The sequence below is a fragment of the Polypterus senegalus genome, chromosome 4 (genome assembly GCF_016835505.1).
Source record: "Polypterus senegalus isolate Bchr_013 chromosome 4, ASM1683550v1, whole genome shotgun sequence".
Lineage (NCBI taxonomy): Eukaryota > Metazoa > Chordata > Cladistia > Polypteriformes > Polypteridae > Polypterus > Polypterus senegalus.
The window spans coordinates 56,052,594-56,070,498 of NC_053157.1; the positions used below are offsets into that span (position 1 = coordinate 56,052,594).

General features: G+C 37.8%; 1 protein-coding gene across 17 annotated transcripts in view; it reads left to right on the top strand.

Annotated features, from left to right (window-relative positions):
* LOC120527354 (protein prune homolog 2-like) overlaps nucleotides 1-17,905 on the top strand; it is a 156,283-nt gene that overhangs the window by 105,772 nt on the left and 32,606 nt on the right. For all 17 annotated transcript variants that reach the window (XM_039750664.1, XM_039750665.1, XM_039750662.1 and 14 more), the window contains exons 5-6: nucleotides 12,101-12,203; nucleotides 13,456-13,587. In XM_039750664.1, coding sequence (XP_039606598.1) covers nucleotides 12,101-12,203; nucleotides 13,456-13,587 — 235 coding nt within the window. The remainder of the gene's footprint in view (nucleotides 1-12,100; nucleotides 12,204-13,455; nucleotides 13,588-17,905) is intronic.

A 17,905-nucleotide genomic window follows, 5' to 3' on the forward strand; every position in this document is an offset into this window, starting at 1 on the left:
GTGTGTACATGAGTTACATAAGTCACTTATAAGAATGTTTTTCATAAAAACAAAAATAAATGTGCAGTACCTTTGTGCTCTCACAACTGAAAACAAAAACCAACTTCCAAGTAAAAAGAAGGAATACAGTAATCCCTCGCCATATTGCGCTTCGACTTTCGCGGATTCACTCTATCACAGATTTTAAATGTATGCATATCTAAATATATATCATGGATTTTTCGCTGGTTCGCGGATTTCAGCGGACAATGGGTCTTTTTAATTTATGCTACACGCTTCCTCAGTTTGTTTGCCCAGTTGATTTCATACAAGGGACGCTATTGGCGGATGGCTTTGAAGCTACCCAATCAGAGCATGTATTACATGTTAACTAAAACTCCTCAATGATATAAGATATGCTTTCCGCGCAGTGCTTGATTGTTTGCTTTTCTATGTCTCTCACTCTCTCTGCCTGACGGAGGGGGTGTGAGCAGAGGGGCTGTTTGCACAGAGGCTGTTTGCTTAGAAGATACGGACGCTCCTCTAAAAAATGCAGCTTTATTGCGGTGCTTCGGCATACTTAAAAGCACAAAAGCACGTATTGATTTTTTCATTGTTTGCTTTTCTTAGCGAGCGAGCGCTCTCTCTCTCTGAAATTCTCTACTCCTGATGTGCGCACTCCTTTGAAGAGAAGATATATTTGCATTCTTTTAATTGTGAGAAAGAACTGTCATCTCTGTCTTGTCATGGAGCACAGTTTAAACTTTTGACTAAAGGGTGTTATTTCATGTCTAGAGGGCTCTAATAATGTTAACAGTGTGGGAGAGTTTCTAAGGGCTTAAAATATATAAAAATAACCATACAAACATATGGTTTCTACTTCGCGGATTTTCATCTATCGCGGGGTTTTGGATGAAAATCCGCGAAGTCGAAACCATATGTTTGTATGGTTATTTTTATATATTTTAAGCCCTTAGAAACTCTCCCACACTGTTTATAAATATTCTCTGCACAGTTATACAGTAAACCCTTGTTTATCGCGGTTAATCCGCTTCAGACAGATAAATGAATTTCCACGAAGTAGGATTTTTTATTTATAAATCTAATATTTTCGCTGTTTACGACCTTATAAATACGTTTTTAACATTATTAGAGCCCTCTAGACATGAAATAACTACCCTTTAGTCAAAAGTTTAAACTGTGCTCCATGACAAGACAGAGATGACAGTTCTTTCTCACAATTAAAAGAATGCAAACATATCTTCCTCTTCAAAGGAGTGCGCATAGCAGAGAATGTCAGAGAGAGAGAGAAAAGTAAATAATGAAAAATCAATAGGGCTGTTGGGCTTTTATGTATGCAAAGCACCGCGATAAAGCGATCAATGTGAAGATAGTCTTTCAGCATTTTTAGAGGAGTGTCTGTATCTTATAAGCAAACAGCCCCTCAGCTCACACCCCCTCCGTCAGGAACAGAGAATGTCAGAGAGAGTGAGAGAGACAGAGAAAAGCAAACAATCAAAAATCAATACGGGCTGTTAGAGCTTTTAAGTGTGCGAAGCACCACACGGGAAGCATATCGTATATCAATGAGGAGTTTTATTTAATACGTAATACGTGCTCCGATTGGGTAGCTTCTCAGCCATCCGCCAAAAGCGTCCCTTGTATGAAATCAACTGGGCAAACAAACTGAGGAAGCATGTACCGTAAATTAAAAGACCCATTGTCTGCAGAAATCCGCGAACCAGCGAAAAATCCGTGATATATATTTAGATATGCTTACTTTTAAAATCCGTGATAGAGTGAATCCGCGAAAGTCGAAGCGCAATATAGCGAGGGATCACTGTAATCTCTTTTCGTGTAGGCCAAATCTTCCTAGAGAAACCAGCTGAATGCTGTTTGGCAATAGAGACCAGTAATTGTGAATGGTGAAATCAATCAATTAATGGGCAGTTTCACCAAAGGCTACTGTATGCACAGACCGTCTATTAAATCTGTGTGTTTATGTTTCTGCTTAACTAACTTGAAGATCGTCAGCCTTTGTATGCTCACTAGGCAGTTGGAGCTTCAGCCACTAAGGTACACCCTTACCTGTTTTGCTGTTTCACCAAATACTACACTATATACAGCGTATTTATTGAGAGTGTCCTCCACAATATCTGCTGACCTGGAATTACTAATCGACTCTTAATTCTGGGATGAGAAGCCACAGACAGAATGGCACTTAAGGCAAGCTATTGTTGTATTCAATATAATCTCTTAAGTGTTATACCATAAGCAGAAGTACTGCATAAAGTATATACAGTGATACCTTGAGATACAAGTTTAATTCGTTCCATGACCAAGCTCGTAAGTCAAAATGCTTGTATCTGAAATCAATTTTCCCCATTGAAATAAGATTAATTCGTGCCAGCCCCCAAAAAACCACCCCAATTTTTTGTTAAATGTTTTCAACATAAGAAAAATGTATTTATAATGAACAAATATTGTATACAAGCAAAATAAAACCTGACACATAAAAGAGAATCTAAAGAAATAAACAGATGTTGGCGAAGCTGATTAGTGTATTGTAATGTTTTTTGCTTTCACTTCACTTTTGCTTAACTTAATTTTCTTCTTCACTCGTTTTTTTCTTTTTTGCCATGCTTTCATCACTTTCATTTGCAGGGGGTTTCAAACCTGACCAAAGAGCTTTGTTTAGTCCACCCCTTTATAATGTTTCTGAAATGAGTTAGGCAAGTGTCATTAAATAGTGCCGCTGCACGATCAGTTGCAACTTTTTCATAGTGTTTCTTTTCAATAAAGTCAAGTGTTTGGCAAGTGTCATTAAATAGCGCCACTGCACGATCAGTTGCAACTTTTTCAGGGTGTTTCTTTTCTTTATAGTTAAAAACTTTTTCCCACATTGCAAACACTTCCTTTATCTCACTTTAAGAGATAACATCATCCGCGATACCGATCTCCTGCAGAACCTCCATATGTTGGCACGTCTGTAGTTCCGTCAACTCCTCCATCGTCAGTTCCTCGGAATGTGCAGCAACAAGCTCTTTGATGGCTCATATTTCGAATTTTGGCTTGTAATTCAAGGCAATTAATCAACCTAGTGACAGGTTGTATCTCAAAAAACTCATACGTTGGGGCACTCGTATCTCAAGGTACCACTGTAATTGGACTCTTGCTATAGCAGTAGTTTTAAAATGATTTTTATTCTCTGTCCAGGCAGCCCATTTCTTAGTTACAGGGTACAGCCTCTTCAGAGATAGACTCACAGCATGCCAAATAACTACACTTTCTGGTTTATATTTTCTATTAGGTTACAATATATCCTGTTAGTTAAAAATGTATCTATTCTGTGAGTGCTGATTTATGCTTCTCGTTCTAAAGAAAAATGCATTATCAAACCTTCTGCCAAAAAACAAGCAATTATTTGTTTAAGGTTTAACAAGAATGTTAAAACAAAGTGCAAGTGTTTAATCTGAATAAAAAATCTAAACTTAAAGTTAAGCAATTGTAGTAATGACATTTAGCATTTCAGTCTAAACAAGGAAACAAAGTCACGTAATGAGTCATGTGGGCATGATTTCTTTGAGTTCCAAAAAATTAAAACTTCCTAAATGTTTTTTAATGTATCACACCACCACTTTGACAAATCCCAAAGATAAAAAGTCCTTTCAGGCACTCCTCAGGACAGGTCTAACCACCTAGGTTGGTATGAATGTTTATTCTTTGGCACAGGTCTTACTGCTAAGTGAAGCATAGCTTCTTAACACATATCCCATAATCTTTTCAAACACAAACACAATTGTAAGCAGTAGTCAACAAAAAGCAAAAGAAGATGGATAATGCTATTGGCTTACATTCATCTACAATCTCAGAATTGTGGCATGCAACTTGATATTAATCTCCAATTTTTGCTGTTCGAGTTATTTAATTCTCTGGATCAGGCACTTATATTCTTTCAGAAAGTCAGGTGACTCAATGTTAGGCACCACAACCCCCTACATTTCTTCATCCCATGTCCCTGAGCTAGTGAAAATACTTTATCTCTCTGTTTATCATTCTTAGTCATGTTTTTCCTTTATTCTGAAATACTCATGTGTCTTATACTACTGAATAAAAATACTAACATATAATGCTTTAAATAACGTTAAACCAGACATCAGTAACCTCCTTCATGGCTGTGCTCCTGTCTGCCCACTAAGGTCCACTGATTCTAGTGGTCTTGTTGTTCTCCAAACTAACCTGTGCTCCTCTTTGTGTGACAGAGCCTTCAGCCCTATTGTACCCTGGCTTTACAACGACCTCCCTAAATTGTTGAGATCAGCCAAGTCAATTAATTCTTTTACAAAACAACAAAAAGTATATTTGTTTAGGATGGCATTTAACTTAACTTGAAATTCTGACCTTTTTAGTTTTTGTTTCTTTGTCCAGATGTCAGGATGATTTGCGTTTGTATTACAAATTATGTTATTTGTTCAGAGTTTTCGTGTAGCATATTGTATATTGTATTATTGTCTTTTTCAAAGCTTTGTGTTTCCTGTATTTATCTTTGCTTATTGTTTTATGCAGATATTATTTGTTTGCAATGTTGTATGTGTCCTGTGGTTCATTTTGAATTTCTGTGAGGTGCTTTGAGTATGGGAAAGGCACTATATAAGTAAAAATTGTTAAGGTATGTAATTATTATTCCTACAGAATACCCCTGGAACACATTCTGTGTTCTGTTCAGACCAGACCATGAAATAAGGAATACCAGCACAGACACCAGTCCTGTTTATGTTTATGTATACACATATCAATGTTATGCCAATAGATGAATGCAGGCATGCCTAATTAGCGGCATATGGTCACAGTCTTCATATCACAGGTAGCTGAATCAATGAGGGCTGAATTCCTGTTTATTCATTCATGTGCAAAATCAGATTGGCACCAGCATTACCAGTGTAGGCTTAGATAACTTGCATGGGACACCAAGTGTCCTCATTTTCAGCAGAAGTCACCATCTGAAATCATGCCCAATAAAAAACCTAGTTAAACTGACACCTGAACATCGCCAACTTGATCCAAGTATTCTGTGAAACATTGCATGTTTCTAGCCACTTGACCTGGAGCCTCATGCATAACGGCGTGCAAAAAATTCACACTATAACATGGCATACGGACAAAAGCGGAGATGTGCTCGGAGTGTCGGAGAAACTCGAAAACTCAAGTTCACAAAGTCGCATAGCGCCCGAAATAAAAAAGAAGATGTCAGATATCAAAGTCGCCGTGAAAAGGCAAGTCATAGCCCACCGTCTGAATGTCATATGAAAGCTTATTAGGGTACAGAGAAAAAAAAATAGGCACACATTGGGAAAAAAGCACGAAATGTCAACTTTAATCTCTAAATTTCCACTTTAATCACATAGTTTATTTTGTCATTAAAGTAGAACATCATAAACTTCAACTAGTTTCTCAAATCCCATTGTAACTAAAGTAGCATGTTAAATGCTTTGTTTTGTATTTGATCTTCTATGTGCTTTATGTGTGTGAATCACTATGTGCTTCTTAAATGGGCTTTCTCTTCCTTTGGCTTGATCCATTACATTTGTGGTATTACAGCTCTCTAAATAATTATACTGAGATGTATATTTGATATAATTTTAATAATGATAGGAGTTAAAGCATGTTATTAAACATGGGAACACGGTGGTGTAGTGATTGTTCATACCTCACGCAAGATGCTTGCTGCACCGTGCGCGACCTTCGATGAAATAATGTATTGCAGCAGTACTGTCTCTTTCAAATGTACTAACCTCCAATTCCTGTCCTTCCTTTTTTTCCCCCAAGTAACCAATCGCCACACAATCAGCTCTGTAATAGACGTTAAGCCATCTGTAAGCTTAGAATGTCGATTCTTTAGAACTTTTAAGGAACATTGAAATATCTTCATAGTACATGTTTAATTATTCCATCCATCTATTCTTCCCTTGTTGTACCAGCCCTAGCAAGAATACAGCATGAGGCAGGAACAATCCATGAACTGAGCGCCAGCTCCTCGCTAGCACTGCAGAACCGTGTCCTCACATGTTTAATTATTAACAGTATAGATTATTTAAATGAAGTTAAAGTTTTATCTGTACAATGTAATAAACTTATTTTGCTGCATTTCACCTTAAAAATGATATCGTCATCATATGTAAATACGCGCTTTATAAAGTGGCTCAGGTTGTGCAATATTATAACTGTATCGCAAGTTTACAGTGAGGTGATTGTATAAGTACAAAGCGTTCTACCAGGAGCAATTGATGGACTGATGGAGCACGTTTATAGTTCTTGGGATGAAACTGTTTCTGAACCGCCAGGAAAGGCTCTGAACCGTTTGCTGTGTGAGAGCACTCAGTAGATATCATGGCTTAGGCAGTGTGTGCTAGATGCTGTATACCGATAATTCTCTTTCCAGTCAGCTGTTGTAGAGCTGTGATTTCCCACTCAGATACAGTGATATAAATACTCCAAGTGGTGCAGTGAGAGTAATTTGGAAAAAGATGATCCGCTGTGGCAACCCCTAACAGGAGCAGCTGAAAGAAGAAGAAGAAAAAGGTGCAGTGAAAGTAACAACACTATGCAGCTATGGTATTTAGAATAGTTTGACCATTCTGTGATCCATTATATTGTTACAGGTTATTTACAATCAGATGCATTAAACTAATAAACAGTATGCGGTTAATTTCAGTGTATTTATAAAGCCGCGTCAGGGATGTGGGTCTAAAAAAGAAAAGGAAACCACACTGGAACAGTAGCACTACTTTGATGCTGGGTGCTGCCAGTTTGCAAAATCAGGCAGAGAACTTGAGTACGCCAGGGTTGGAACTACCGTAAAATGTGCGTGGCTTTACACCAATTTTAGGTTTTATACATAACGATTTGAACGTGGAAACATTCACACGCAACATTTTTGTGCGTATGCACCGTTTATACATGAGGCCCCAGGTCTTTAATATTTTCATCTTAAATATTAGCAATAACTTGCTTACATGGCATACCATAATATCGCCATATCCCAGTCCCTTTTATTCTGTGTTACACCGTATAAGATATTAAGAAAACCTCTTTGACGTTCACACTTAGAGGAAACTGTTCTATGTTCATGATTTATTTTGATGCTTCAGGAATGATGATATTTCACTCAGAGCACAGTAATTCTACAGAATGTATTGATATAGTGGTACCAGTGCCAACGTCAGCAATGGAGACACTTCACACTGTTTTTGTGAAGAATAAAAATATTGCACACCACATTGTAGTCTTGTCTGTCACGCCATAGGGCAGGTATTTAGAGGTCAGGCTAGTCCTTTACTTACAACCTACTTCTTTTCTTTCCACTACAATCAGCCGTGCAACAATAGCTACTTCAGGACCTGTATTATCACTATCCAGGTTACTCAAAAACATATCCATTTGTGTGTCAACTGAGAATCCTCAACTATTCCACACGCCAGTTTCACTCACCCAACCATCATAATTACATGTTTATTTTTACCTCTTAAACTATCATTCTGTGTCTAATTCATCTTCCATCAGCTCTGTGATTTAATCTGCAATATGAATGGTGTAAGATGGAATGTTTGCCATTTAGTCAAGGCCAGCCTTGTGTCACATTGTTCTTCTGTTATCCCCACCACCTTCATTGGTTTTTGTCCTGGTGTCAGTACCCAAACTTTGCTGCTGGGTATTGTTTTTAAAATGTACCATGTTCCTGCATCCTAAACAAACACTAAACAGTTTCAACAAACAAACACTATTGGTTGCCTGCACCAGCTCTCCTGTTTGTTCTGTACATGTCACAGTCACTTTTCAAAGTGCATAGTTAGAAATTGACTTGTATTTATAGTGTCTGCCTACATCTAACAGCTCAGCTTGTGAGAAGTTCCTTATTATTTTGTGTGCAATTATACCTACGTTATCTTCTGTGATATGGCAGTCGTCAGAGTCTGGCCTCCCTTTACAGAATAACTGGGATTGTAAAGGGTGCACTCATTTTTGGAAGAACTTCTTCCTCATGTTCCCATTCTTTTTTCCCCAATCCCTATGTGACATGTCTGACTTTGTGCCTGAGATCTTTCTGCTGCAGTTCTGGGGGTCACAATCATTACTGGCTATCACAACTCTGACTTTTTCTTCAACACCCCCAACTTTTTGCAGTGGATATCCTGCAAGCTAATATTTCATATATTCATTTAGCTCAATGACTTTGCCTGCTGTTACTCACTGTCCTGCTTTAAAGATTGTTCCAATTACAAATGTGCAGATCCAGCTGTTGAAGAGCCGTCTGCACATGTTCAGGGGTCAGCTTGGCAGGTATCCTTAAGTCCACTTTTGCTGATTCAGGGGCAACAACTTGGACATTATTCTACTACTTTTGTAGGTGCTTATCACCTTTTAAATTAATCCTCCTGATTATGCCAAGTGTAATATTATAAAAATGCTTTGCATTTCACACTGACCTTAAACCTTAGATTCTTTGGTATGTGGGAGGGCAAACTGTAGTATTATGTAACCCATTTACCTATGTATGTGTAGATTGCCTGCTTTTGTGTAGGCAGGTGGGGCTTTAGCCAAAAAGACATAACCTTTTGCTCATATAGTACTGTTTCATCTATCTATCTATCTATACTCTGTACTGACTGTTTATTGAGATAATTTTTTCACATCTCAATCAACCTGGAATTAACAATTAGTTTTTAATTCCCCACCAAAAAAACTACAGGCAGAATTGCAATGAAGGCAAACTGTATAATTAACTAACTTAGTTACTAAATTTCAGACAGGAAAGAAAGTCACAGTTCTCTATGGTCCTAGAATGTAGTGCAAAGCAATCCCTGAAACTGAACTTGTATGTTGCCAGGCCAGTACAAGTAGACATGGACTAGTATATGCCTTGCTAGGTTCCTCATGAGAGTAAAAAGCAAGGATACCTACACTAGTCCTTTTCAGACTTATTCCATAATAACACCCCATTCTGATTGATTCCCCAGCATAACGGGCATGTGTACAGTGATCCACCGCCTATCGCAGCAGTTACGTTCCAGACCCATCAGCAATAGGTGAAAATCTGCAGAAAGACCATATAAAATGTATATATTTTTTTATGGTTTAACCCTTAAAATACCCATCCCACACGCTTTAAACACATGTACACTTATTAAAATACACTTTGTAAAATAAAACACACTTTGTAAAAACATATGATATGTGGATGTCGGGTTAAGGATATGAGTAACATTTCTCTATTATAAAACATTTTAACGTCACGCAAGACAAGGCAGTTAGACAGAAGAACAGCTGCTGTACATGCTTTTAAATGATTGATGCGCAGAGCGACAAGCTGAACAAGCATCTTGGCAGAAGCAGCACAAAGTCCACTTCTCCTTAGCGTGCATTCAGCTCCCCTCGTTCACGAGCATAGCGTGCCTCCGGGGTTGGGGTTGGAGGTGGATGTGAACAAAGCGATCGAGACCAGATCATCATGGAAAGACACTTTGACGACACGCAAGACTAAACATTATAACTGTAGGAAGCAAAACCCGTGAGATGGTGACTTCTGCACGTCACGCCCTACTTACAAACAATTTCAAAAAAGTTCACTGACATCTAACCTAGCAGTTGTTGGAATGCTTTTGGCAGACAAAGTTCAGGTGCTCCCAGCTCTTAAAACAACGACTAGCAGAACACGCAGCTTGCCAACAGCAGCTGCAGGAAGCCAGAAAATAATCCAAGTACTTCTCCTTAGCGTGCATTCACCTCTCACACATCCCCCAATCCCCCACACACACACACACACACACACTCCTCCTCCTCCTTCAGAATGCGCAGAGCGACAAGCAGAACAGGCATCTTGGCAGAAGCAGAACAAAGCCAGTAGCTGATCCATCCACTTCTGCTTAGTGTGTGTTCAGCTCCCCCCCTTCACAAAGCGAGTGGCAGACAGCTGCTGTACAGGCTTTTAAGTAATTGATGCAAAGTGCGACAAGCACAACACACAGCTGGCCAGCAGCAGCAGCAAGACACCAGCTGAGCCGATTGCATCTCTTTAGCGTGCGTTCAGACCCCCCCTCCCCCCCTTTACAACGCGAGCAGCGTTATAAGTACCGCAAGAAAGAGATTTAACCATACCCAGGGCAGGAAATAAAGGACAAATACTGTTTTTACATAACTTTTAAAGTAAAAATGAAAATAATGCATATGCAACAATTACCATGAAAATAACATTCTCTTTAAATTGTTTATCCGATAAACTAAACTCGGGGGTGGGAGAGCGAAGTGAGCAGGGGGCAGAGCCCCAAAGTAATAATAATAGTATTAATAAATCCTCAATGTGGCGGGGGCACGATAGCTGAACTGCGATATAGCGGGGGATCACTGTATTTGCATTCGTACAAGTATAGATCAGATCTTGGTTGTATCATTTTGGTTTATTCATGTACCTGAAATTGCTGACTTAATGCTGCTTTATGGTACAAATAAATCGTCCCGTGTAGTAAGCGTATAATACTCAATAACCTTACTATGAATTATTCTTTTTCAAAAGCATTTAATTTTCTCATTCTAAATGTTTTTTCCCTATTTATCTACTCTATATATATACGGTATAAAATCATAAGCCTAAAAGTGCAATGATTTTATGTCATACTTTAAATTAAGCTTATTTTAAAACCTACATATATGTGTTTGGTATTATTCTTTTCAGAATGTGTCAAACTTTAATGTGATGTTGTTAGAATTTCAGATTCTTATTCCATTTTTAAATTGTAAACTAAAAAATATCAAGAACTCACGTCCCCTGAGACGAGACTTTGTGCCAAGAGATTTAACCACACCCGGGGCCGGAAATAAAGGCAAAGAGTAGGACAGATGCTGCACAGGCTTTAAAATGTTTGAAGTGCCGCGCGAGATGCAGAACACATGACATGGCAGCAGCAGCAGCAGCAGCAAGCCAGCAGCTGATGGAGCAAAGAGAAAGTAAAAAAGGCCAGCGGTAGAGATGTGAAGTGGCTGGTGTGTAGTGCAGGCTGCCGGGGGTTGGCGAGCAAAGCGAATAGGGGCAAACCCCCTAGTAGTATATATAATGAATTTCTAGTTGCAGGCTTCTAAAGTTCGTCACTGACTTCACTCACTGAAAAGATGAAAATGTATCAATGGTATTATGTCTCTGATAACAATGGCATGCCAAATAAACCTTTAAATGATTCTCATGCAAATAAAGCACCTTATTATGTCATAACTTTGAACCCCAAATGCCAGAATGGATTCTATTGTACTTTACAAGAATAACTCTTCAAGTTGTCCACATGGGCCAAAACAATTTCTCAGATGTTGAACAATAAAGAAATCTTTGACAGCTCAACTTAGATTATTTGCTGCTTACAAGTTGTTTTATACCTGGAACTTAAAAGGCATAACCTAATGTGTGCTATATGGTAATAGCCTCGAACCCACATTGTGCTTAAACTCGTTTAGCTTTCTTTAATCCCACCAGTCTGTAGTCATCTCTAGCTAATTGTTCCCATCCATTCTGTTTGGCATGCACACCTGGCTATATCAGCATGTTAATTTATCTTTCCATGTTTGGCATTTTGCCAAATACTCCTGTCTCATTTTTCTATCACTGTATTTTTGAACTTGCTTAATCTAATACATGGCCACATGCTGTTTGTGTTACCCACAATATTAATCCAGTTCAGAGTCATGGGGACCTCAAACCTGTTCTGACTTAGCTGGGTTCAAGAGAGGAACCATCCTTAAATGGCGTTGAAGTTGATCGCAAATGACTCACAAATGCACCCACACAAGGATCAATTTAATATTGTCAGTTAGCCTAACATGCTCACTCTTGGGGATGTGGGAATAAATATAGAGTACCCAGACAAAACCCCATGAAGGCACCTGAAGAATATGACATGCAAGTCCACACAAAGACTGGACACAGGATTTTAACTAGGGCACTGGATCCATGAAGCAGCAGCTCTAGCCACTTAGTCACCTATATTGAATAATATGGTGTACTTCATTCTGTACTATCAGTGTATGATCTATAAAACATTTTATAGATACAGGGGATATTATTCTTTGTTTCTTTTTTTAGGATACTACGGGGATGGCCTCAATGCTATTATTGTCTTTGCTGCATGCTTCCTACCAGAAAGCAGCAGGACTGATTATCACTATATCATGGAGAATCTCTTTCTGTGAGTAATGTTTTGGTATATACAAATATTAAAAGTTAGAATACATTACTTGAAAATGCAGAACAAAATAAGAATAAAGGACAACGGGCTATTCTGTCAAACATGGCTCTCAATTTCAATTTTTCTGTCCAGAATACTATAATGTTGAGATTTCAAGTTCTTGGAAGTATTGCATTTAACTGCAATGATCAGTAAATTGCTTAATCCATTTACAGTACAATATTCTCTACTGAATGCAAATTTTGCTCATAATCAGCTTCAATTTAGTCCCTATTATTCATGTTTAAAATGTTTAAAGTATCTACTTTAAAATAGCATTTTGCATGAACCCTACCTACTTCTGCTGTTTCTGTGATGTCTCTTTTTACTTGTTCAGCTTAACCTAAATACATTAATTTAATAAAGTACATTCTGTTTATATTCTGAACAAACTGGATATGCTGTTGGTCATAACTGCATTATATACTTAAATGCAGCCTTACTTAGTGACTCGAAGACCACACACAGGGAGCAGAAAAGAAAAAATGGAAAAAGCTGGGTGAAAATTGTCAAATATAGCTAAAGATCCCCAAATGTGTTATAAAAGTACGACAGTCGGCTCAGTTTAAACTCAAAACTGTCACACAATAAGACATAGTCAGCACCAAGTTCAACAAGACACACACCCTTTAATTAACAAGGACTGACCACAAAGAAAACCTGCACCCACTGAGGACATTAGGTAAGGCATAATGTGAAATGGGATATGTAATGAATGAGTCATGCATACCATCACTCCTTTTTCTTAATTTTTTTTTGCTTGTTCACTGGGTTTCAAGAAGAAAATAGTTCATGCGAAACAAAAATAAAAAATCACCTGAGGTCTTTGATTTATTAGCTTCTTGCAAGGTTTTAGATTTCACATTACTTTTCACATCAAGTCGAACACTTTGTGCCATTATTGTGCTTTGTTCACTTCTTGTTGACACCATGCAGAGCCAATCTCCACTGCAGCAGGACTTTGACATTTAGTAACTTTGTAAGATTACAAAAGGTTCAGGTTTCTCAGAGGTGGTAAGTTACACTCCTGAAACTGTAGGCAGTGCTTTCTTCATCAGATGTGAACACAGACCCTCATTTTTGCCCTCATGTCAAATACAAGTCCTCTTTTCTTTGCAGTGTGCATGCTATCGGCAATTCTCTGTAATTGGAAGGTTCATATGAAAGAGTGTTTTTGAAAGAATGTAATATTATCCCACCTCAATGCTTTTAGGTATGTGATTAGCACACTGGAGCTAATGGTAGCTGAAGACTACATGATTGTTTACCTGAATGGTGCAACTCCCCGCAGAAGGATGCCTGGGCTGGGTTGGATGAAAAAGTGTTACCAGATGATTGATAGACGGTAAGGCAAAACAGCAGCTAAAAGATACACAGTTCCTATACTTTTAAGATAAATGCAAAAGTTACTGTTTGTTTTTTTATGTTACATGCCAACAACTCGAGAATAGGTAGCTCCCTTGATGAAAATGAGCTAAAATGAATATATAGAAAGAACAAAATAGTGATATTTTGGGCTTAAACAAATGGGTAAGAATTGTAGCTTTACTGTCAAACTGATTTTTGAAAAAAAAAAATGTTTTTCTTTAGTTATACAAATTTTAATAAAAATCCAGATTCCAAAAAATATTGGCACCCCAGATTTCAGTATATGGTTGAACCTTCCCTGGAAAAAATGACAGCACTCAGCCCCCTGCTCTACTGTTTAACATAGTTGGAGAACACTTGGGATAGGCAATGGACTACTCATCCATGCTGAACATTTCCAACTCATTGAGATTCTTGGGCTTTATCTTGGGAACTGCCTTCTTCAATTTAATTTTCAATTGGGGTCAAGTCTGAAGACTAAGAGAGCCATTGCCAAATCTTGATTTTTGTGCTGCAGCAACAATTTCTTTGTGGGGTCAGATGCGGGTTTCATGTCATTGCCTTGTTGGAAGACCAAACCATGGTCCAGTTTCAGCCTTCTAGCAGAGGCAACCAGATGTTTGGCTGAAATGTTTTGGTATTGAGTGGAATTCATTATGTCACTGACCTTAACAAGAGCCCCTGCCAGCAAAACAGCCCCAAAGCATCGAAGAGTCACCACCGTAGATCTTTGCAGTCTTCTTTGCCTCTCTTAGCATCCTCCTTACTATACATGGGGGCAATATGTGGATACACCCGCTTCCTGGCATATTTACAACAGTTTCATGCTTTTAATACTTCTTTACTAAGGCCCAGATTGTGTGTACTGGTAAATTTAACTAAATACCTTTTTTCTTATAGCTATTCCCTCTTTCTATTTAGCTCAACAGCCTTTTCTCATTTGAGTTGAGATCTCCTTGGTTGTACAAATGTTGATGAATTTTACCTGTGTGTTGCCTCATATTTATATTTTGTTTATGAAACAGGAAACGGTCATACTGGAGACAACAATAAAGTTCCTAGACACAAAAAGCAATATCCAGAAACATTTTTCCCCAAAGATGCACATTCCTTTGGTTTTATTTTCTAGTATTCTTTAAGGATGCCAATAATTTTGCCATATATGTTTTTGAAAGATTCCAAAGATGAAACATCACTTTTGGAGAGATTATTTCTTATTAAATGAATTATTAGCAGTCTCTCCAAACATGTGAGGAAAATTATGTATTATATACATCATGTTAATGTTTTTACTCAATTGCTTGAGAAGTGCCAATTTTTCTGGCGTTGACTATACTATATTCAAACAGTAATTTATGTACTGTTTATTATTAAGCTCTACACATGCTACCAGATTCTGGCTCCACTAATTTTGTTATGTTGTTAGGCAACACTAGCAATGCAGCAGCTTCATAGGATTGGGGAGGTGAGCAATAAAAGAGGAGCACAGATTTCTTGTTTTTTGAAAATTCCTGTACAGGATGACCAGAAATTAAAAGAATCTGTTCAAACATTTAACAAGATAAAAAGGTGTAATGTATTATTTCAGAGAAAATTAGGGCTTTAATAACACAACAGTTTTACTAGATTAATCAAACAAATTAAGTATTAAATAAATGCAGAAATAAATAGGAACCAAACTAACAGTAAACAATAGAATAAACCAATAGTTTTGAAAAAAAGGAACTTTTCAAGAACAGGGAGAAAACTAAACGAAAAAATAAGGAAATTTAACAAAGAAATTAAGACGATTATTTAACGCCAGCAAAACTTAAATCTAAGAAACATTTCCAAAATACTAAAGCATGGACCTAACCAGAAAAACCTTAACACAAAAGTTCTCGAGTGATGAACTGTGAATTAACTAAACTAAAATTCAAAAAGGTGAACACATCAAAATGACAGCAAAAGCCTTCAAAAATGAATATTACAATAGTGAAATAATTAGTAAATTTGAAAATTTTTTAAAAGTACAAGCCATTCAGCCCAACAAAGCTCTGCAATCTCATCCACCTAATATCTCCAAAATAACATCAAGTTAAATTTTGAAGTTACCCGAAGTCGATGGAGTGCTGCTGAGATAGTCGTCCTTTCACAGGTTCTCCCATCTCAGCATAGGACTTCTGAAAGTCTGTCAGAGGGACGGTTGGTTTATTTTGTCACACCCCTGAGCAAGGCCCTTCTTTCTTGGTTACTCAGTTTAACCAGACTTTCCAAAATCAGCTTTGTATTATACAGCTCACACATGGTCTTTGCTACTCTCTTAAGGCTCAGACTTGATTTTCTTCATGATAGGTGTCTGCTTGTGGTGTCGGAGTGCCTGGTCGGGTGGCCAGCTTCAGCATTATAGTCATAGTTTGTCCTGTCAGTTGTTGTTACTCCAGTATGTCTTTGTCCATGCTCTAGAGACCAAGCAGACATTAAACTTTTTGCTTGTTCATGGTGGGGCTTCTGGCCCCAGGTCAGATAGTTTTATCCGCGAGAATATGGTCAAAGGTTAGGAACTTCTGTCGTCCAATTTGTGGTTGAGACATCCTCAATGATTTTCTATAATATTGAGCTCTGAAGAGTACAAGGGCCATTCCAAAACTTGAATCTTTAATTACTATACATAACTCATGGTTGCTTCAAAGTGTTTAAAATCATTGTCTTTTTGAAATAATCAGCCTACTTTGAAATTCACTTTCTTTAGTGGTTTTCATTCATTAGCCTTCAGAATGTTTTCCTATTTACTTTTTTTCAAATTGTAATGTACAGTTTTGTATCATTAGGTGCATTATATTTTCATTTTAGAAAACAAAATTATATTTTAATGATAACAGGAACTATAGTAATAATAACAATAATATTTTTTACATTTATACCATGCTTTTCTCATTGCTCAAAATTTTTTAAATAAAGAGTGGGAGCTACTTTGACCACTACCAATATGCAGTATCTACTTAGATGATTTAACAGCAACCGTTTTGTGGCAGTACACTCACCCACATTAGCTATTAGGTGGTTAAGTGGTGAGAGAGATATCCAGTTAAAGACGGGATGATTAGGGGGCCAGAATGACTAAACCGTGGAGGGTAATTTATCCTGGACATCAGGATGCACCCTGTTCTTTACGAATGAAGCCTAGGGATCTTTTAATGACCACTTAGTGTCAGGAACTCAATTTTACATCTCATCCAAATTACAGTTCCAATTTGTCTCCGTCACTACACTGGGGCATTGAGATCCACAAACAAACCACAGATTAAGCAGCCCCTCTTGGCCTCACCAACACCTCTTCTGGAAGCAACCCAAGTTTTTCCTAGATGTTCTCCCATCCAGTTAACTAGTCTGCCTGAGGTGAAAGTTTAAACTTTATCTAGACTAAAAGTCAAGTCCCCTGGCTTTTCATTTGGTGTGCCACACTATACACAGTGTCCTACCCCTCCTTGTCTGGGTCATAGGGACACCTCCAAAACAAAACAAGAAAAGGTAGCCTTCTTGTGTTTTTACCATTCACTCCCCTTTCACCCTGATCCTGTCACTCCTCTATCTCTAGGGAGGTGTCCTGAGCACCTCAAAAACCAGTTTCCCCCAAAACTCCACTCCCCACAGCACATGCAGTAACAAAACACATTACAATATCAACATAATATGGGATGTGTAACAAAACCATGCCTAATCACACCTGTGGTGATTTAAATGAACCTGTGTTCTCTCAGTGTGCAGTAGACGTCGTCGTATTCATGTGTGTTAGTTACTGTTATCACTGGTTATGGGTTTGTGCACTGATAGCATTGATAGTTATTTTGTATTCTGTTAAAAGGACTTTGTGATGTGACTGGGTTATATATACTCATTGACATAATGGTAGCTCTGTTGCCTTGCAGTAAAGAAATCATGGGTTTGCATCCCTGGTCCTCCCTGGGTATAACGCAAAGCACTTTGAGTAGTGAGAAAAGTGCTATATAAATGAAATAATTTTTATATGACCAATATTTGACTTCAAAAGTGAAACAAATGTTGTTTGTATGCACTTTGAGATGTGCCTAGATCAGATATGACCAAAATTGTTATTTTTTTTTATTTCAAAAGTGGAAAAAAAGTATTGCTACTACCTCAGATTCTTTGATGAGACTCTGTCAGATGTCACCAAATTTAAAAGGAAAACAATAAATAAACATTACTTGTTCATTAATACATTAATTTGTATTGGTTTAAAATGTGTCATTACTTGCTGCTTACCGGCTGCAGAAAATGTCTGCCTAGATAAATTT